General features: G+C 29.6%; 1 protein-coding gene across 1 annotated transcript in view; it reads left to right on the top strand.

Annotated features, from left to right (window-relative positions):
- The first annotated feature begins 18,083 nt into the window (after nucleotides 1-18,083).
- The window catches only part of LOC123293807 (fat-like cadherin-related tumor suppressor homolog), a 504,040-nt gene continuing 498,051 nt past the window's right edge, over nucleotides 18,084-24,072 (top strand). Inside the window, exon 1 of the mRNA XM_044874741.1 lies at nucleotides 18,084-21,578. Coding sequence (XP_044730676.1) covers nucleotides 18,113-21,578 — 3,466 coding nt within the window. The 5' untranslated portion in view covers nucleotides 18,084-18,112. The remainder of the gene's footprint in view (nucleotides 21,579-24,072) is intronic.

Here is a 24,072-nt window from a genome sequence, read left to right as displayed (position 1 = left end):
GAAAATGTATTTAAAATTTTATCATTTTCTATATTATTTATCAGAAATGATTTTCCAACCACCATTCACGAGTACAGTTTGATGAAGTATAAAAATAAGAAAACAATTTCCTCTTTTGTATAATAAATACTAAGTAAGAGGCGTTTGTTAGAACAAGAATACTTTACACACAAAGTCATTGAGCCTGTATATGAGTTGGGCAATATTTTATTACATTACCTGAGTGTGCCATGTCACTGAAATGTACTACGTTAAGGCAATTTTAGACTTGGGGTTGAAATTAATTGTACCTTATTTTCAACTTTGATGATGAATTTTGTTATAACTTCATGAATGTAGACGGAAAATATGAATAAAATTTTTCGATATCTGCCTTGGTTTTCGAAAATCGAAAGCTAAATAATTAAACAAAATTTTCAATTTTCAATATTTTGAAAATTACTCCAGATATCGAAAAATTTTTTCTTACTTTTTGTCTTATATTGTCAAGTCATAACATAATTCACAATCAAAGTTAAAAAACTATTTTTTTTAAAATTTGTGTCCTATTATCCTATTATCATGCTAATAATACATCCCTAATTAGTCGGGTACAACGGCTAGTTTTGGAAAAATCTATGAAAACATATCATCCATCTACCGTTTTCCCATAAGACTAATTTTAAATATGCCTACTTTTGACATCATTTATTTTTTTATATAATCGGGCAACCACCCTAAGAATTCTTTAATTGACTTAGATTTGTCCAACTTCATATACAATAAATCATTGCCCTGCCGCTCGTACATCTTTAACAACTTTCTATATCGATAATTTTTTTTAATTTTAAAAATAGAACATTTTTCAACCCCCCGACAAACAAGACATGTGCTGTCAAACATAGGGAGCTTTTGGACGGTTTTTCAAACATCCCTAAAATCTAGTTCAAAATACACGTCAAACTTAAGTTCAAGTTATTTTGGACCCAGTTTTTATACATCCAAATCATTATAATATACACTCAAAAACTATATGGATATCAAAATGTGTACACAATGTTACAACTTTTTAATAACTTCATTTCCGTTTGAACAGATTGGCGTGAAAGTTTTTATGACGAAGATATGTTTTTCTCTTGTAGAACGTTCTACGTAATATCTACTACTCATCGTTATTTGTATCAAAAAAGTTTTCGTTTACTTACTACAGATATAAAATACAAGTAATAGTATCAAAGTGTGATTTTATAAGAACCGATACTCACACTTTTGTACTAGCATGCTATGTTAATCGTGTACTGATACTATTTACATATAAAACTGATAAGATAATTCACTCGTGACGCTAGGAACAACAAAAACCAAAAATTTTAATCCATTGATACATTTTCAAATTTTTGGAATCTCAGCATTGTATTGGACTATGTGATTTGGATTTAGCTTAAAAAAAAAACATGATTTAAAAACGATTTAAAAAAGTACGAGCGCAAAGTTTAAACTTGTGGTTGAAATTATTTGTTCCTTATTTTCAACTTGATGATGAATTTTGTTATAACTTCATGAGTGTAGACAAAAACTAAGAATAAAATTGTTCGATATCTGCCTTGGTTTTCGAAATCTTGGAAATTTTTCATTATGATAATTTTAACAGCTAAGAACACTCTCCATTAAATGTGGGTCTGTCTGTCTGTGGCACCGTAGCGCCTAAACGGATGAACCGATTTTTATTTTATTTATTTCGTTTGAAAAGTAATTTAACGAAGAGTGTTCATAGCTATGTTTCAAGTGCGAATTTAGGGTTTCGTACCCCAAAAATTTGTCGGGGGTGTCTTAAATTTTGTAAATTAATTACACTTGTTAAGTTTTTTTACGTATGACCTTGTTGTGAGATGGTACTTGTGATTTTTTAAAATCAACTTTCTTTAAACAAAAGAAAATTGTAATTATTGACAAAACTGAAATGAATAGAAAAAGTGTTTTAATTTATTATTCTATTTTTTATGCTGTTGGAAAAGAAAACTTCATTTAAAATATTTTATTTGATTCACTTCATTCTATTTATATATAAAATATACATAGAATATCATTCATTTATTGGTAAAAATTGCGGAATTCAGATGGATGCATCTACATATAGGTAAAATTTTTTTAAATTCAATTTTAATTAAAAATTAATTGCTATTAATGTTTGTCTTCGGTTTTTATTAACGTTTCTAAGACGAATAAAGAAATTGTCAACTACTCTTTTTTGTTCAGTCGATTCAACCAGAGTTACCTATTTGATATAATATTTTTAATGAAAAATAGTACTAAAAATTTATGTGAATTTATCATGAAGAAACTATCTATATCAAGTTCGTCTTGTGAGTCATAGACTAGCAACATATGGAGTTAGTGCACCATTATAGAAGACTGGAAAATAGATAAAATTATTATTAAATTTAATTTCCATTGAATTCTGTAACATCTGTTTTCTATAAATAAAATTCTATAAAACGAAATTACCCCATTTTTTATTATCTATTAAGAAATAGTAAAAGCAATTAATACCACTTTATTATCATGGGGACATCTCGTTTATAGAACGTAGAAGTAGTAAGAACGTCCGTTCCTTCGTTGTTATACAGTTTAATATATACTTACCATTAATTCGTTCATTCTTGTGAATAATACATACAATATTACTTTAGAATTACGTCTTTTTTTTTCTTCTTGTGCTTCTTTTATTTTCGCTTATGTTCTTCTCATGGCTGTTAAACACAAAAGATTATATTATTATATAAGAAAAATAGTGTGGTTGTAAAATATTATTCAATTGAAATTCATTGAGGAAAATGCAAAAGTATTTTCATCTCAAACAATGTGAAGTTAAAGATAGATATTATGTATTTGTGTTAAGAACAATTTTTATGGCCACATATTGTGTTCGTTGCTTTTAAAAATTTTATTATTCGGTTGGTTAAAGGCTAGTACACATTTGTAACTATGATCTTAATGATATCTACATACCTGGTGAAAAATTCGTTCTTCAAAGACAAGATTGTCTAGCTCGGTAAAGTAATGCATTAACGATTAATTATAAAATTGCACTCTGTGTCTAGAGCCCAATTGCATAAGGCGCTTGTATTTTTTGAATTCTCTTTAATTAAGATTACAGAGCAAAATTATTTGTGTTTATAGTTTACGAGTTTACGCCATTCCATTGCAAGCTAATAAACAAAAACATAAATAATGATCCACTTTATCCTAACCAAACAAACTCTCAATATATGTATATTTTACATGATGGGATGTTTGTTTTGGAATGTTAGATAGTTGGGCTCATGTAGGGATGCTACATGTCAAAGTAAGTTAACTAGAATAAACTTCTGTTAACACATTGTAGGCAATTGCACTCACAATGGAGGAATTGAGCAAAGAGGCATAAGAATTTGGTAAAATAACAGTTATTTGGTAAAGTTTCAGTTATTGAAGAAATGTACTCATATACTTATGCGTCACAAAATGTGCACATGTTTTACCGTTCTAAGTGATACGGCTATAACATATCAAATAGTAATATTAGTTAGAATGGTCAAACCTGTGCATATTTTGTGACGTAGAGATACTTACATTCAAAATCAATCAGAAAAACAATTCATAAAATGCCCCATTTAGAGGAAAAATGCTTGTAGGATGGACTACCTGCAAGGCTTAAATATAATTCGGTTATTCTTTTTGTTAAATTTCGTTTTTTATTTTCAATTTTTAATTCTGCTATTGCTATAGCAGTAGGAAAATGACCATATAGTTCGGTTATGCTTTGTCTTTAAAATTCCAGACTTTGTAATTTTTTAGTGTCAATTCAAGTTCCTATAATATTTTCAAGTTAAGAGATATCAAATCATGTTGTTGGACAATCTACTTTAAAAACAACGTGGCTTTATGTTTCTAGCTTAATACATAGGAGAGACTAGGGTAGTAGGATTTCGAGTTTTTATTACTCTCATTTCAAGCGTTATATGAGGCTACCTTGCGATATACCTACATGTAGAGTCAATTAGTGATTGGTGTTAATAATTATAGTTTAATCATTGTAAGTGTACTGTATATAACAAAGTTTAAATTATTTTTTAACCGGATTGCGTGATTGCAATTAATAAATACATAATCATTGCTAAATGCTTTTTTTTTAATTTTTGTGTGAATTTTGTTTAGTCTGACAAATTTGGTTATTTGGACACTTCCTTAAGTTGATATACATATTTTAATATATATTTTGTACGTGAGGTTGTTAAGATGAAAAGCTACTATTCATTCTTTTCAAATTTAGCGACTGAAAAATAAAGCTAAGGATATTTTATTATTTAAGATAAAGGTAAGCAAAGAAGGCAGATACAGAGAAGCAAAGAAATAAACACTATTTAATAAAAAATTTAGAAATTTATAAAATCATGAAATATTTCTCAGAAAGGAATAGGATATTATTTGATTTCCTAGAGTTTGATTTTTTTTTAAAAGAATAGAAAATTTGATATTCTTGAAAGCACGGCTGATTTACCAGTAAACAATTTTTATTAAACTAAAAATGAAAATATACTTTTTATTTCTTAGAAACTATTATATTCAATAGAGAAGAAACGACGTTTAGCTTTTTAAGAATTTAGTATTTTAAATACAAATACAAGAAATATTTCTCAACGGTAAGAGTATATAAGCTTGTATTGAACTAATGTATAGTTTTCATCTATATTGTAAAACTCAACTGTATTTAATGAAAACATAATGAAAAGGCCATTAATTTTGTTTTTTCTTATCTCAAAACAAACACATCAACGCTCAGTTAGTTTTTTTGGAAATTTCTGCAAAAATTAGTTTTATTTTATTCAATTAAAAAAAATTAGTTATCTCGTGTTGGAGACGATCAATCGTTTTAAAATTTATATGGTAATTGTGTAACAATATCCTTAATAAGTATAAGAAAATTTAGAATTTTTTTTATGCCCATAGCCAATAATCCCTTCGGATTAAGAAAGGAATAGTATGTCATTAAAATTTTACCTTGGTTGGATATGCAATAGCCTGCTGTAAAATTTGAGCTTAGCGTAGTCACTTTCATCGCGACCCTAAAAGTCATTATTTTCTTATTTTCCATGAATGATTAGCGTATCATTTGTACTACACTCACCGGCAATAACAATCTGTCCTATAATAAATTTCCAATGTTACATTTTAAATTATTTGATAAATGCAGTTTTGCTGGTATAAATATTTCAATACTTTCAATTACAAGCCCTCAATGTTTTTCCAAAATCAATCGGGCCTATTTCCAATGTATATGGACTTATTACGTTAAAAATTTGTGTGGCATAAATTATCATCTAAACATCAAACCGCTAATTCAAAAAAGAAGCAAAATATCCCTTACCCAGCATGTGTATAATCATCTTTAGATATTCATTTTAGTACTGACTAATGGTGTTTGTTGTACACACAGAAGAGTGTCGCACCTTGGATCATAATTTACAATTGCATGTTTTTTGAAGAGGTTTTTTTTTAAATTATATTGCTACATACAACATGTATATTTTTTGAGAATTAAAATATCATTCATTATCGTTGAAAACTAAATACATATTTTCTTAATATATGATTTATCGATTAGGTGAAGGCACTCTCTTCAACCTGTTGTCGTTACAGTTCACTCTTGGAAAAAGAATTAGTTATGTAATTTAATCATTAAAAGCTCTTCAATTTTCGCGTATACGCCAAAACGCTCTTCTCTGACCGCCCAGCATTCTCTTTCACAATGCGCCTCTAGATGATCTAGTCCTTTTCTACAGATCCCTAACCAGTGATTCCCACCACCTCCAAGTCATCCAGAATCTGTTTCAAGCATCTCAGGAGAGATTTACTTTGGCAGGTTTAGTAAATATTTTTATAAAACTAAGCAAAATTTATAAATAAACAAAATTTTTAGATTAATCCAACTATCAAAGGTACATTGTAATCAAGGTTCAACACCTTATCCCATATATAGAATATCGTATAGTAAAATATAATAAAATATTTTCGTTTTGTGTTTAAAAACATAAAAGAATTTTATAATTTTCAATTGTATAATAAAAATACAGTTTTATTAAATTTTTATCATAAATATTTAATAATATCTTTTATTGTCTTTCATTATTCTATATTCTGCAATCAACACCATCGCCATGGCTATATATAATACAGTTAAGTTTTCTTATTGTTCTGTTTGATTAGAAGTATAAAATTTTTCCTTTTTTTATATGTCATTGTTACCTTAAACAGGTTGACAAAGAGAAATGGATTGCAACGACAGTAAAAACTATTCTGTTCTAACTGATCGTAAAATATTATAATTAAACAAAAAAATTTGACGTTTTGTTTACCAACAGTTTTTGAACCTAAATTTGAATTCGATAATGCTCAAGAACTCTCTTCTCACAATAAGTCAAATCACTAAACAGGGTGGGGCAGAGAGGTATTCGATTTTAAAAACGCTGTCATAAACTTTTCTAAATTATTTTATCAAATTGTGTTTTGTCATTGAGTGTTACAAAAAATAAAAAAACAAAACACCGAGTCTACCGTTATTCATTCTGAAGAAGCTTTCTTTCTATGTAGATTAATGGTTACTTATCCAACAATTCTTTTCACAGAAGAGAGAACACTGCACTCAAGTATTTTGCGTGTCTAATATAGCAAACTCAGGAATAATTATTGCTCTGAAAACGTCCAATTTCCTATTCAAAGCCCTTCTTAGTTATCAATTTCCATTCTTCATGTATATAAAATAGAAAGTCGACTTTGTAATTTATAATTAGTCGTATGGAATAATAATGGACTGGTTGATTACAATTTTGACTTGCCCTTGTAACTTTTGCTTAAGGAAGTATATAGGTAATTGAAACAGAGCGTAAATTGAGGATAGACTTCCATTTTGATATATTCTTCTGTATTATTGAATTTACCAGGATCTTATAAAATTCCATTTCAAGTTGTGAAGTATTGTTGCTTAAGGTTGTTGTCTTGCTATGGGCATATCGACAGAAAATTCTAAATTTGTGTATACCTATTAAGAATTAACCAAAAAAATTTGAAGTCGATTGACCGTCTCCAACTCGAGTAAAACACAATTAAAGTTCGGATAATTAACATGGAGAGCATAGGAAAGGTTGCGTTTTGTTGTGTTTTTAACAAGTTTTTTAATTATAGAAAAAAAAAACTAGATTTAAGATATTTTCAAAAAACTAACTAAACATTCATAAATTTGTGCATGTGAGTCTAAAAAAAATCAAAACTATTGACAGTTTCATTCTTGAGATATAATTACTCAAAGTTTTTTAAAAGTTTTGTTGACAGAAACAATTATATTTAGACTTTTAGAGTATAGAGTAGTGTAATGAGAAGTAGTGTAATAGAGATGTCTATTATATACAGAATTACAAATGTTTATTATCATGCTATTATCATACAGAATACGTGATAAATGGACAGTTGAGTTAAAGGCGTGTTAAAATTAATGCTTATTTGAGTTTGCTAAGCATATCTATACGTACATACCACTGCTGTGTGATGTAGTACACTATTTTTACAATATTGTACAAAGGCAACCACCTTAATAAGTACAATGTATTTTTTCAATTGCTGTGGTTAATTTAAAATCCAAATGTGCATATAAAATCCAACTTATTTGATGTTTTAAAAATTAGGTGTTCTCATTAAACGCTTTGGTCATTTAGTACAAGAGTTTCCTCCGACAACAAGAAAAAGTCTCAAAAAATAACATTCAAAATTTAACATACATATAAGCTATATTTATTTATATATAATAAATTTTACATAAACTATAATTTTTCTCTCAATTATATATTTAAATTATTCAATTGAGCTATAGAGTACCTAAATTATTGTAATTAATTCAAATAAAGTCAAAAGTTCAAGTAGCTATTTTCATAAAACTATTTTATATAAAGTTACATGGAGTTACTATGAAAAACTAAATTTTACAAAGGAAAACATAAAGTATAATAAAATAATATTCAATGAGAATTACATTTTAATGGCTATAAATGTAATCATCTCATGATAAATATTTTATTTAAATGTATACTAATTTTATATTGACATAGAATGATCTTTTATTTATTACTTCTTTTAAAACAAAAAAGAATGAGATATATCGCAGAACAATTGTTGCTCTACTCACACTGACACTAACCAGCACGATAGCCTGATAGCGTACACACAATTCGATTCTTCTCGGCCTCGAATATACGGTAAGAAATTTTGTGTGGTTTGTCTATGTCAGTATCAGTTTGAACGCAATACTGTATACTGTATTGAGGAAATAATAACATTAGCAATAGTTATGGCGGACGAGTCAATGCAGTATGGCGTCAGTCCCATACTGGTTGACGATACCCACAATACTATAGCCCCTATTCAATAATGTACTACTAACGCTAACATAGATACTATAGTATCTGTCTGTATACCGCCATGCATTTCTTACCGTGTAATAGCAGAATACAGAACTATTAAAATGTCCAAAAACGGGAAAACAAATTATGAAGTGAAGAATTCATTTTCTCATTCTTTTTGTATGAATTGACTTTTTTAATGATTAATCGATTTTGATAAATTTTTGTTCTTTTCGTCTTGGTCCTTGAGAAGTTTGAACGTGTATTAGTAAAGTAAGAAAATCCAAAAAAAATTAAATCCATATGCAACGCTATCTCTGATACAAAAACTAAACTCGGGCTATTATGAACATGCGATTGTATTCTAATTACGGTAATGCCAGTAGATGAAAATTAGAAATGCAGTTGATAAATTCAGTGTTCCGCTATTTTAATATTAAATTAATAGACTCCTCTCTTTTCTTTTTTTTAACTAATAGACCTTTTTCACATTTTTTTTTTTTAAATGAAAGTAAATGTCTTTATGAATGGGCTAATTTTTTCCCCGATTTTTTTTTGAGCCGTTTGACCGAGAAAACAGTATTGAAAATCATTAAAATTCAAATTGGCGAAAACGATCCGGAAACTCACGAAGTTATACGAATGGCGCTGTGACGTCAGTTCGTCAATTGACTTTGACAAATTATCATAAATAACCGGTCAAAAGTGACGATGAAAACTTTGTGCCCGAATATTACTTCAAAACAGCAAAAATAATTAAATAATCAAAACATTTCACATCGACAACGTTTTCTTCTTTCTCGTCAACAGTCACATTTTACCTCGTGCTGTGCAAAGGTGATTTTCTCGTTTGACGGGTACCCATACAAATGCAGTGTCCTCATAGCTCTCCCTCAAAGACCTAACAATTTTTTTATGATTCACTTTCAGAAATTTCACTTTTCAGAAATGAAATAACATTAGACAATACCCCTTTAAAGTTTATATTAACGATATATTATTGATACTTTTATGGTCATTGCTTGTCGAATTGACGTCAGAGATCACGTGTGTGATGGACTCGTTTTAAATTATTTCAAATATTGTGACTTTTTTACAATTTTTTTCATAGTGTTTTTATTGTTAAAAATGCGTACTTTTCGGGTTACAGGTTTCTAATCGACCTATATTTTCATAAAAAATTTACCAAAAGCATTTCTATTTTTCATGAAAAAGGTCTATTGAGCGATAATAGTAGAAAATTCACAAATCATTTACGGAAAAAAACATCAAATTATCATATTATAATCTTTCGATTTAGCCAAACGAAACTAGCCGTACCTCTTTGCTACAAAATATGAAGAGATAAAATTAACTTAAATATTTCAAGCATATTAATAAACATTGGAAAAACAAACACCCTGTACAATAAACGAACGATAAACACTCTATGGTGAATATATTTATTCATAGTAAAAATTAAATAAGGGAATAATGTTTTTTGAATTTAAATAATAATAGCTTATATAAAATGTTAAATATATATGAGTCAAACACACAAAACGTAGATGAATAAGAGTGTTTGGTAACAAGGTCAAAACACTTAAATTGCAACACTAAACTTTAATATTATAAAATGTGAAAAAGAAACATTTTATAGGCACTAATTACCAAATGGCTCATTAAGTTTTTTATATAGGCATCAAATTGTATTTTAATTTGGAATACATTTTTTTTTTAATTTAATTTTTATGTGTTCTGTCAGATGTCAAACGATACTTGTTTTTGTATTTTATTGTACACTCATAGAACTATTTAATTTATGAAAGTTTTAATAGAGAAAGAGAAAGAAAGAGAGGAAGTTTTTACCAGGATTATAGCTCCTAGTAGGGATGTTGCACAAGCTGAGTCTTCGCTAATATTCATTAAATGATAATTGTAAATTCATATTGAATATAATCAATTACATTATAGTAAATAATATAAAATAAAATAAAAAGGAGTTAAATAAAACTAAAATAAAAAATCGCTTTTGTAACTAGCCTGAGTACAAAGTAGAAAAAAAAGTTTGGATTAGAAAATAAAAGTTAAAAAAACATGTGAAAACAAACAATTGACTGAAATAAATGAGAATCTAGGCAGTGTTGGTTATGCAATCTTTTTTTTACGTCATGTAAGTAAATAAAAATCACTTTTACAATTACACACAAAGTAATAAGAGTATCTTTCGATCAATTTGCGCCCTCACGGGTAAACAGTGATGTTTACGAAAAAATGTTTCAAACAATAGTTTTATAATGACTTTACTTTTGCCAATATCTAACCTCAAAATATTTACAATATTTGAAATTTGGCAGCCCACGCTATTTTACGATAAAATGAGTTTTTTTTCTAATCATTAAAGTTTTTAACTTATCTCTACAAATTATCTCTACTTTTTAGTTCAGCTTCTTACAAAAGCGGGTTGTTTTGGTTTTTTATTTATTTCAACTATTATTTTTTACTACTTTTTAGTTCAGTTAGCAACAAAGGATTCTTTTTATTTTACCTAATATCATGTATTGTTTCCTGCGCATCCATCAGCATTATATAAATTATGTTATATTATAAAATCGTTAAGTCAGATCTGGCAAATCGGAAAAACTTTTTGCATTATCGTATTTATCGTTCCTTGATAAGTGTACGAAGTTTAAATTCAATCCGATGTTTTGAAGTGGGTGAAAATCACATTCAAATATTTAAAACGTGTTTATCTACGCCTGTGACAGTACTCGTGGGGAAAATAAATAGTTCATGCCCTAGTGCAGTAATAAATACATTACTTGTATGTAATGAATTTGTTACCACACTCCAAATTACTATAAAAATGTAAACTAAAAACAAGTTACTATAGTTACTTTTGCAATGAATTTGAAATTTATTATTTTCAATAAGTCAATAATAATTAATTAAAATGGATGAATTTTTAATTGTGAATAATTTGTTCCATAAACTGACTCACGCATTACTACAAGATATTGAAGCAACAAAAATTAGAAGGAAAATCATAACGTTAATTCTGCACCGTTCGTTTTCTGCAGAGTTATAAAAGATATTCTGAATCGATATAAAGATATGCCGCCAAAAACTTGTAATATATTTCTCCACGTGGTAGGACACAAAAAAGTTAATATAAAAAAAAATAAAGTTTTGACATAGATAATACTCCTGATCAAACCGTATGCACTTTCTCCTTTTTATCAAGGATAGATATGAAGTTTCCATGTTAAAAGAAGAAAAAAATGTTATTTCAAAAGAAAAAGATTATGAAAGTCGAATAAAATTAATTAAGAAATTATTTAAAATAAAAAAAATATCCTTTAATAAAATATTTCATTGTAGGTAATGATTCGACTGAAAATAAAACTTCGTTGCAAATAAAAGTTTGTAAGTACTATACAAAAAAAAAAAAGTTAAAATAAACAATTGACTGAGTTACTTGTTGAAGTACCATGCATAGACAGTGTTGATTACTCTATCACATTACACATACATACATGTGACACATATAAAACTGATATCCCCATATAACACATACTAGACAATTTACGCCTAATTTGCGCCCTCACGGGTCCCTCAAGCAGTGATGTTTACGAAAAAATGTTTCATAAAAAAGTTGGTTATTTTTTTATAAGGAATATTTTTTACATTTGAACTTTTGTTCTATCTCTAACGGTTTACAAGATGGACCAAAGACCCAATTGACCATGTTGCTCATTTACGAACTCTACTTCACTTTTTACATCCTGAGTACGCTGTAAAAATTTCAGCTTGATATATTTTTTCGTTTTTGAGTTATCGTGTTGACAGACAGGCGAACAGACAATCGAAAATGGACTAATTAGGTGATTTTTATAAACACCTATACCAAACTTTTTTTCATGGCATCAATATTTTAAAGCGTTACAAACTTGGAACTAAACTTAGTATACCTTGCATGTTACATGTGCATGGTATAAAAACACAAGTAGTAGAAATATAATTTATAGGAAGAAAAATAACTTTTTATATAGAAAATGTAACAGCATTACTGGTAGGTAACTGGTACACTTTTTGGTAACATTTCATTACTTATTCGAAGACGAACGAAAGACATATAAAATAGAACTTATTTATTTTAATTAGATCTATCTAACACAACTTTTGCAATATACTTCAATCAAGTATATGTGGTTTATTTTGTTTTGTTTTTTTTTTTTTTTTTTTTTTGTTCATTTCTCCCATTGGGAAAAATTTATAGGAAAAAATTTTTTTTTGTTCCAATAAAAACTTTGTAATTATTATTTTATGTACCAGGTGTTTGATTTTAATCATTCACCGCAAGTGTTTCATTGGACAAATTCCATTTGGTATATCATAAAAACCTGTTTTTGCCGGAATCCTGTTTTCCAAAATCAAATGGATTCTGGTAAAATTTTATAAAAACTTTGCGTGATTATCATACCAATTCATTCGCTTTATTTTTTTAAAAGCGTTATTTTAAAAATATTTTCTATTCTTACCATGAAAATCTCTAAATTTAATTCAATTAATTCAATACTTTTTATAATCTCTTTGTAGAAGTTACAAATTTATGTTAGCCCTAATGTGGGATCGGAATACAGTGAAACAAGATACTGCAAATTTGTGGACTTCTAGCTCTTGCATAACTGCATTTATGGAACAAATCGCTTTTAAAAAATCTAGCAAAGAATTTTTCATTAATAAAAATTTATTTTAAAATTGATAGTAATTTAGAAAAATATAACTTCTATACCTAATTAATAGAAATACCCGGCGATGAATATCTTACAATATATCTAACAATTTATACGGAATTCAATTTTTGGAAAATTTTTTTCCTATCTTCTATTTACAGTTACTCGATATTATTTCTTTAACAGTTTTGGCAAACATTACAGTGGGTTAATAAAAATTTTTTGTAAATAAATAGAAAATTTAATTTTTTTGTAAAAATTGATCCAACAGTTCAATCCCTATCCTTAACCCTATATATTATAAATGTGAAAGTAACGATGTTTGTTTGTTACGCTTCCACGCCAAAACTAACGAATGGTTTTTAATGAAACTGTACAGAAATATAGCTCATACACCAGAATAACACATGAGGTATAAATTATAAAGATATAGATATGTAAAAAATTGAAAAAAGTAAATTTAATCTGACATTTAATATTTTAAGTTTTTACAGAAATCTTTAATTTATCGTTCAAGATAATGATAACAGATGAAGCAGAATGATAATAAATGAAAAATTGAAAACAGTCTATCTTTCAGCTGCGTAAAACAATTCTTTCAAGTGTTATGGAAGGGGGATAAGTGAAATCAAGAGAGATGGAAGCTTTAAGGCGGTAGTTTTTACTTTTAAGCCCAGTGAAGCGGGCGGCCATCTCACTAGTATTTTAATATTCGTTTGACATTTAAACCCAAATGTAGATAATTGTTCATGTTGAATTTCAGAATTTTTTTAATATGCACTAAAGAAATTATTATTTATTGAATAAAATCGTAAGCATAGGGGTTAGATAAATCTAAAAAAAGTCACTTGAAGTTCATTATATAAAGTTTATTAAAAATTTTCATTTATGTTGCCAAGATTAACTCTCCTATTTCACCTTTCTGTACGAAAGTCGTTTTGGGATTATATAATATTATATTACAAATATATACATGTGCATAGTATAATCTATGTAGAAAGTTTAGATTTACTCTGAAATTAACAAAACATATGCAAATACTTCTTTCCAACTTTTTTCTGTTGTCATAAATATTTTAAAAATAATAAAAGTTAATTAAATAATTATATTCACAGTTGACCTAAATTATTTATCGCAATCTTAATAATTACAAACAAAATTTTTTATAAGATTCCGTAGATGTAAATAATGAATAATGGATTCTCACAGAGAATATTCATGAAACCCTACGTGAGCACTGGTTAAATACTATACAATGAAAATGGTTTCTGGCGTCGATTAATATTCCCACTGTTTATTAAAAGTCCCTAACTCGTATTTTACTATTTGACTCTGTATTGATTTGTACAAGACTATTTGTTGAGACACAACTTTGATGCAAGCCAATGGCAATTTGGAGGGGCCCACTTTTTGAACAAATCTGGTAACTCAATTTAAATAATCAATCAAAACTATTTTATAAACCTATTATTTTATATTTAGTAATGTTGTTCAAGGGAGACGTTGGAGAGTTATTTAACTTAAGATAATGCCTCCATTTACAGCCGAATACCCTTTTCTATATATATTTTAAATGTGAAAAGAAGGTTGTTTGTCACGCTTTCACGTTTGTTCACATTTTACTACGCTATCTACAAGCATTATTTTGTACCATAAATTAAAAATTTCTGTGTTTTTTTGAACAAGACAAATACATAGCCACCTGTTCTGATACACTCAATGAATCAAGACTACATAATATTTAAAAAAAATTTAAAATCTCTAAATATATTTTACTTGTGTAAAACTATCCCTACCCCTATTTCAATTGTTATGGAAGGGGGATAAGTGAAAGTAGGGAAGATGAAGGCTATAACGCGGTGGTCTTTAATTTTAAGCTCAGAGAAGCGGGCAGGTATCAAGGTAGTATTGAGTATAGATGGTAATATATTAGAACACTATCTAGCCGTATTTTGGTCACATTTTGTTCAGGCTTAACCGTCCCTTAAAAAATTCTTGCATTTAATAATTTTTTATTTCGTCACAATAACAGTCAATCTAACCCGTTTCCAATTGCGTGTCGTGATAACAGCTAAAAAATTTTAATTTTCTTCAGGTTTTTGTAAACAAAGAATCTATTATTTTTTTGTGAGATTACGACAAATAGATTTCAAAACCTATAATCTTTGCAGATATCAGTAATTATTACAATATTTTTCATACTGTCGAATAGCCTATTACTTTCCCACCTAGACATAAAAACACAACAAACACCATTATAAGACATAACATTTACCTTTACCCCCTTGGAACTTTTATTTTAGCCTGATAATTATTTAGTTGTTGGTGGTTGTATGTGTATTATAATATATTTTTGTCGCAGTAGAATAATAATTATAGAACATAACACCAGGATTGCACTGACTATGTTGCAGTAAACTTCATAAATAAATTTTATTTAATATATTCATACATGCATATGTAACCCGATTATTGTAAAGATCGTTAATTTATAATAAATCTAGTACGATTGTGAACGAACACTTAAGATTTACAAAGTTTACCAATCGTAAATTAGCGCATGACGCAAAGTACACGCTGATTAGTTGAATAAGTCGTTATTTTATAATGACAATCAAATGATAAACTAGCTTATTTTGTGCACGTAATTATATAACTAAAGTGACCGAGCTGGCTACGCCGTAGATTGGATATCAATTTCGAGTCTCGAATTTCTAAAATAAAAATAATATTAAGTCTTAATGGGCAAATAAAAAAGTTAAAAGTACAATCACACAAAAAAACGACTCTATTTTAACTTTTTAAGGAAATCGGCCATTTTATAAACAATATCAGCATATTAAAAAACTAAAATAAAATATCAGAAAACCACCGCGTTATAGCCTCCTCGTTTCTTGCTCGCGCTTATACCCTTCCCATAACACTTGAAATAGGGGTGGAGATTGTTTTACACCGGCAAAAAATATGTACAGATTTCAATTTTTTTTTAATGTTAAGCAATCTTGATTCATTGAACGTATTAAAGGAGGTGGCCATGAATTATATCTCGTTCAAAAATTTGACAGAAATCTTTAATTCATGGTTCAAAATGATGCTAATAGATGGCGTAGTGAAATGACTAAATTAAATTTTTTTAATTAAAAAAAAAATATATATCTTCATAAATTATAACTCATATGTTATTCCGATATATGCGCTATATTATGGTACAGTTCCATTCAAATCCATTCGGTAGTTTTTGTGTGAAAGCGTAACAAACTACCTTACTTTCACATTTATAATATTAGGGATGAGGGATCACTCAACAGCGTTTAGTGATTTATGAACGATGTTTATCTACGTGTTACTGAATATTCTTATAAATTTGTTTTAAATAATATTTTTTTTTTTCACTGCTGGGCAGACTTTTACTTTGTTGTGCTCTGAGTGACTTTTAGCAAAAGAGGTATGTACCGAAGTGAGATGGACGAAGTAACATGAATGATACTCCTTGAGGACATATGCTTCTACTTGCAGAGCTGAGTTACTCAAAGAATAACCGTTGCCCACCAGTGAATTCTAAATAATTATTTTGTTTAATTGTTGTATTTTATTTACTTTAGAGGCATATTTCGTAAATACTCTTTATTCATTTCGATTTGCTACTTTATAGACATAAACAAGTGCCATCAGTAAAAATAAGACAATGCCGTCATAGGACGATATCGTGCAAGTTCGTTTATATATTAAACTGACATTTAACAACTCTCAGTTTGTAAACCTTACGAAAATAAAAAATTTAGATTGTAGATCTTACTTTTCGTTCACAATCTATCGTTGGTTTACCATCCGACTAGATTTATTATAAACTCACGATTCTTACAATAATCCGGCACATACATACATAGGACATATTATGTTATTTAAATTAAAAATTATTTTACATTTTAAAACAACTTATATTTATAATGCACATATTATACCTACTTTTACTTACCTATACCTTAAACCTACGACTTTAACAACGAAATAACATTCTGCATACATTTTATTTAAATCTTATACAAGGCGAAGTTTATATCCGGTTCAAATTTTAACATTGGATACAAATCATTTATAGTCGACATAAAATATATTAATTGGATTAGTTCTAGGATCAAGTGTAATATTTAAGAGTTACTTAAGAACGGGTGGATATTTTAGAGTCGGTTGTCGAGATCGTGCCAAATAATTTTTCCTATTACGATAATTTTCATCACCGGGGACTACTCTTTAATTGGACCTGGAAAATTTTTCATTGCGTGGAAAGTTTATTACGTTCTAAACATTAATAAAAATGAAAATTTCATTTTTCCCGATACTCCAAAGAACAAGATGTCCGTCGCCTGCCATCGTGAAAATTGTAAAAGGTGTCGGTAGATGGATCCCCTACTTTGTTGAATATCCTAAAAAAATATTCATCATATTTAAAATTTTCCAATGTTCCTTGTTTTAAGCCACCAAGTCAGACAGACACTTACTTATCTTTGAAAACTTGATAGGCATTGATATAGATCAAGATTTAAATTTCCATATTCTGTGACTAGCATGTAAAAGAAAAAACAGTTTAAAGATACAAAAATAACAAAATACCACTTGTATCATATTGTTGTTTGTGTGTGTTTCATATTTATTCATTCTGTCAAGAGTTCGTTTTCATTGGAAAAACTAAATAACTAATGAAATTTCGAACCTCAATAATTTAAACAGTAATTTTGAATTCGATAATGAACAAAATCTGTATTGCAACGAATGGAATAATGAATGTATTTTTATATTAAAATAAATAAACAAATAGAAAATAAACAAAAATTATTTTAAACAATTTTAAAGTAGATATTTTTTACCAATGTTTACAATTTATTTTTGTATTTATTTTTTATTTTTGTTGCAAATAAACCAATTATACTTATCTTGTTCTTTTTTGGTTTCAGGTAATTAAGCAATGAGCTGACGACAAGCACCAACAATATGCCTCGACGTTTCGGGCCTCAGCGGCCGTATTGTTCGCTGCTCAGTATTGTACTATTCATAATAATGCTAAGTACATACAGTGCTCGAGCAACAAACGATCAGCAAACTGCGGCGGCCTTAGAAACATCATCAACATCACTTCCCCAAAATAGCCAACCTTTTATGTTCGGGTTTACACAATCCGTATACAACGTTAGTATACCGGAAAACAGCTTGGGCCGAACATATGCCACACAAAATTCGGGTGAAGATCGTTTAGGTATACAAATAACACCAGATGTGGCAGAACTCGAAATTAAATATAAAATCATGGCAGGGGATCGTGATAAATTTTTTAAAGCCGAAGAACGTTTAGTGGGTGATTTTTGTTTTTTATCCATAAGGACTCGTACCGGTACGATGGACGTTTTAAATCGTGAACGACGTGATAAATATGTACTTGAGATTCGTGCGACGGCAACTAAACGTGATAGTAAACCTAAAGTAGTTTTAGAAGCGGAAACAATTGTGATTGTTAAAGTTTTAGATACGAACGATTTAAATCCATTTTTTGTTCCAAGTGAATATGAACAAACTGTGCCAGAAGATACTCCTCTACATAAAAGCATTTTAAAAGTTCAAGCAGAGGATGCAGACTTAGGACGAAATGGAGAAATATATTATAGTTTCTTAGAAGATACCGAACAATTTGCTATACATCCAATGTCTGGCGTTATAACCTTAACACGCCCTCTACAATACACGGTACGATCATATCATGAATTGACGGTACTCGCTCAAGATCGTTCATCATTATTTGTTCGATCTAGTGCGTATCGGCAAGCAAAAGTTCGAATTCGAGTGAAGCAAGTGAACTTATATTCGCCAGAGATTTATGTGCAACATTTGCCGCATATCGTTGAACATTCAAACGCAGATATTTATGCCATTGTCCGTGTTATCGATAAGGATAAAGGTATACATGGCGAGATTAAAAGCTTAGATATTGTGGACGGTGACCCAGATGGTCATTTTCGTATACGTCCTGCGTCTGCGCAAAAGGGTGAATATAATATTGAAGTATTACGCTTACTAGATAGAGAACAAACTCCACAAGGTTATAACTTAACTTTACGTGCTGCTGACAATGGTATTCCATCGCGCCAAAGTTATAAATCAGTCCCAGTCCATTTAGCTGATTTAAATGATAATGCTCCAGTATTTAATCGTGAGATATATGAAGTTAAAGTTCCTGAAACTGCACCGATCAATACACCTGTGATACGTTTAAAAGTTACTGATTCAGATGATGGTAAAAATGCGCAAGTATTTCTAGAAATCGTTGGTGGAAATGAAGGTGGAGAATTTAGAATAAACCCCGATACGGGTATGCTGTATACAGCTATGAAATTAGATTATGAATCTAAAGCGTTCTATACATTAACAGTTTCGGCAATCGATCAAGGTAATACTGGAACTCGTAAACAGTCGTCGGCCAAAGTAAAAATTAATGTTGAGGATCGAAATGATAACGATCCAATATTCGATAAACCGGAACAAACAGTATGGATTGATGAAAATGAACCACCAGGTACATCGGTAACGAAAGTTACAGCAAAAGATCGAGATTCCGGAGAGAATGGTTACATATCATATAGTATTGCAAATTTAAAACCAGTGCCATTCGAAATTGACCATTTTTCGGGCGTAGTTCGAACAAAAAGTATTATTGATTATGAGAGTATGCGTAGGGAATATATTTTACGCGTTCGAGCATCCGATTGGGGTTTACCGTATCGACGACAGACTGAAATGCAGTTAACTATTAAGGTGAAAGATATTAACGATAACCGCCCACAATTTGAAAAAGTCGATTGTGTCGGTCATATTCCTCGCTACATTTCGATTGGAACAGAACTTATGACATTATCAGCCATTGATTTTGATCGTGGAAATATAATAAGTTATCGAATTGTTAGTGGCAATGAAGATCATTGTTTTAATTTGGATTCAACATCGGGAGTGCTAAGTGTGAGCTGTGATTTAAATGACGTTAAAGTGTCTGAACGCGAATTGAACGTAACGGCTACAGATAATACTCATTTCGCTGATATATCTCGAATTTATATGCATTTAGTCCAAGTTAAAAGAAATATTGGTGCAGGTAGCCGCTATTCAGGTGGTGATCCCAATGCAGGTTTTGAATGCCGTGATACGGGTGTTGCTCGGCGATTAACTGAAGTTTTGGCAGCTGCTGAAAAGAACAATATGGCTGGTTATGCAATATCTATGGCAGAGGAATTTGGAATGATGCCAAGCCGTTATGGGCAAAATATGCACATACCTGAATTTATCGATTTTCCATTAGAAATCAGAGTGAATGAATCCGTACCGTTAGGGATAAAACTTGCAAAATTAAAAGCCCGTGACCGAGATTTAGGTTATAATGGAAAACTGGTGTTTGGTATTTCGGGTGGCGATGAAGATTCCGTATTTTGTCTAGATGCTGACACTGGAGAATTACGCGTAATTGGCTACTTAGATAGAGAAAGGGAAAGCGAATATTTCCTTAATATCACAGTCTACGATTTGGGAAAACCACAAAAAGCATCGTCTCGAATTTTACCAGTAACGATATTAGATGTTAATGATAATGCTCCAAAATTCGAAAAAACTTTAGCCAGTTTTCGTGTAACTGAAAATGCATTGAATGGTACTGCTGTCTTTCGTGCTAACGCAACTGATGTAGATATTGGCGATAATGCAAAAATAACTTATTCACTAGTAACAGACACTGAAGACTTTTGTGTAAATTCAGGAACAGGTGTGCTTTCGGTTTGTTCTAACTTGGACCGTGAACGTCAAGAACTTTATGAATTACGTATTCGTGCAACCGATAATGGCGGGGGTAAAAACACAGATGATATTCCAGCATTATATTCCGATGCAATAGTTCGAATTTCAATAGACGATATAAACGACAATGCTCCAGTATTTAGCTTAAACAGCTACAATGTTAAAATCCGTGAAGATATACCCAAAGGTAGTGTTGTTGCAATCGTCACTGCATCCGATCCCGATATTGGTCCTGGGGGTGATATTGTTTACAGTTTGATCGATAATAATGATAATGATGGTGCATTTAAAATTGATAAACTATCGGGTACAATTAGAACCGTAAAACCGTTAGATTTCGAAGAACGTCAAGTACATATTTTAAAAGTGTGTGCTGAAGATCGTGGAGTGCCGTCACTAAGTTCTGAAGCGTATGTGACCGTGAATGTTGTAGATGTGAATGAAAATTTATATGCACCCAAATTTGAGGATTTCGTGTTAGAAGGTGCTGTGTATGAAAATCGACCAGTGGGTACTGAAGTGATGCGTGTAAAAGCTACAGATCAAGATCCTCCAGGAGATGACTCTCGTGTGAGTTATTCAATACGTGGTGGCGATGGAATTGGATTATTTTCAATTGACACAAAAGGTAAGTCAACCAAATCATTCTTTAAAATAGTTGTAGAAATTGGGATATGTGTTCTTCTATACAAACAACAGTAAGCTCTCAATGTCTACTGTTCTGAATATTGGCTTTAGTTTACAAATATTTCAGTTTCTTTGATACCGTTTGTTGTTGTTTTTTTTTACTTGTATTATATCATATAACTCCCTGGAGATTATCAGTTGCATTATGTTCATTCATCTTATGATAAAATACACGATACGTCTCTGAATACATCTTTTACAAAGTGTTTCAGGAGTAAATTTTTTATTACTTTTATTTTCATAAATTCTTTATTGTTGTCTCGTTTTATTATACATAATACGTTATTCGGAAAAATACGTTTGTCATTCAGAAAAGAAGGCATTTTTCAAAATAATATCTTTTTTTATTAACTTAACTGATCAATGGCGAATAGCGAAAAACTTCTCCGCTTGACCTTATTATAATTTACCATTAACACTTGCATTTTAAATGATTTTTAAATAAAAATAATTGAATAAATAGAGCCAAATTTCGGATATCTTACCACTTGCCAAATTTCGGATATCTGGTCAATATGTACCAATTTTAGCTTCCATTAGATAGTTAATTTAGTAACTGAATTAATATAAATAAATGTTTGAAAATGAACTAGATTATATTCAGGATATAATCTAGTGAACTGTAAAAATTGAATGTGCAAATAGCTTAAACTTATTTACAAGTATCAACGAGATTAAATTTCTTTGTAAGTCTTAATAGACTGTAAATCTCTGTTTAAAATTTGTTTGTTAAATCTTGGAGGCTTGATTAGAAATGACCTAGATGTGTCTATTAGCTGTGTGGTACAAATATGTTCTATGAATTGTTGAAAACTTTGTGGCTTGTTCAAGTACTGGACGTTTCTGTATCATAGAGTTTAGAAAGATGTACGCTTATACAAAATAAGTCGCCTCTTAGGACGAATTAGACTTATTAAAATTTACTTGAATGCTTTTTTTTGGATTAAGCTAGCCTGGATCAAGTGGTTCTTGATGTTTGATAGAGTCCTCAACTGCTTTTTTCTCATCTAAAATTTTTTAATTTATATCTTTAATATTTCTATAAAAATTTGCCACCTACTACGTTTAGCCTTAAATCATATGTTCTTTCAAATTTACATTAATTGAATAAACAATGTTTTATTCAATTATATCAAACAGGTGGATTCACTCTCCCTGAATGACAGGGTACATCTATATATTAGTAAGCTTATTTTCATATTTATAGTGTATATACAAGTGATTTTTATAAGTTCCACCCTTATAAGGTAAACTTTGTGTTTTTAAATGGAACTATGTACAAATTTTTGTGACAGATTCATGTTCTTTGCCTCAATAAACTCTCTTGTTTGACAAATTTTATTCTTGGACCTCGAATTTTGGCACTTATTTTCAGGTATTTTCAAGTTAAAAAGAAATCTTTAACCTGCTGATTCTCAAAATAACAGTAACTTTGTTGTGAAGTTTTTCTTTTTGAATTTTCGGTACCTGATTTTACGGTTTAGCAAGTGATTTTACAGTTAAAATTGCTGTAAAAAATATTCGCTTAATACTAAGTATGAACCAGTCACAAGAAATATTTAGTCCATTTAAACTTGACCCCTGTTTGACCAAACAGGCGACCCTGTATAGCAAAACTAAACACTGTAATTTCATTTCCCAAGAAATGAGCCGATACATGTTTTTTCGTTTTATTATGTTTTGTTCCATTTTTGAAATAAAATTTCTGGAAATATATAAAAAGAAAACATCCTGTAGACGTATATATGTAGGTAGTTCATATATGTATATATTATACACTTACTATACTACTGACTGACTTCACTTGTGTTCCTTGTATCTTCCCTAATATATTTTGTATATTTGATATTCAAAATAGATTGTTGCTTGAAGTATTAAGAGGAGGTTTGTTTCTTCATTCACTTTATATACCTACCATTTCATACATACATTTATGTATTATATAAAGTGTTCCAACAATATGCAAACATATAATACAAAAAACATTAGGTATACATGTTGATGATAAATCGATATATTATGAACAACGTAAAATATAATATATATCATTATTTTACAGTGTCTTCATTGATTTCGTTCTAGTTTTATCGATATTAAGACAGACAGTTTGATTTACCAATTCGTAAGGGATAACGTGAGTCATGTACTATCAGTAACATATTCCATGTGGCGAGTATTTATGGTATAGTTTTCTATATTTACTTGAAAAGTCGGCTTTTGTAAGAGTCTATTTTGGTTCACACTATAGTTATTTGTGTCCGGCATTAATCTAGCTACAATAAATATAAGAATAGACAAACGTCGGTAAAATTCTGCGAAAAGTGGATTTTCGAACAAAACTTTATCTGGACGTTCTTATGAAACTGTAGAATGAGGCCGGCCATAGTGAGTTTTTCTGAGTTTCTCTTAGAGAGCACAAGATATTATGAAATTTT

Source organism: Chrysoperla carnea, chromosome 2, assembly GCF_905475395.1.
Source record: "Chrysoperla carnea chromosome 2, inChrCarn1.1, whole genome shotgun sequence".
NCBI classification, from domain to species: domain Eukaryota; kingdom Metazoa; phylum Arthropoda; class Insecta; order Neuroptera; family Chrysopidae; genus Chrysoperla; species Chrysoperla carnea.
The sequence above is the reverse complement of the archived record's forward strand: the minus strand, read 5'-3'. Positions and strand labels throughout refer to the sequence as shown.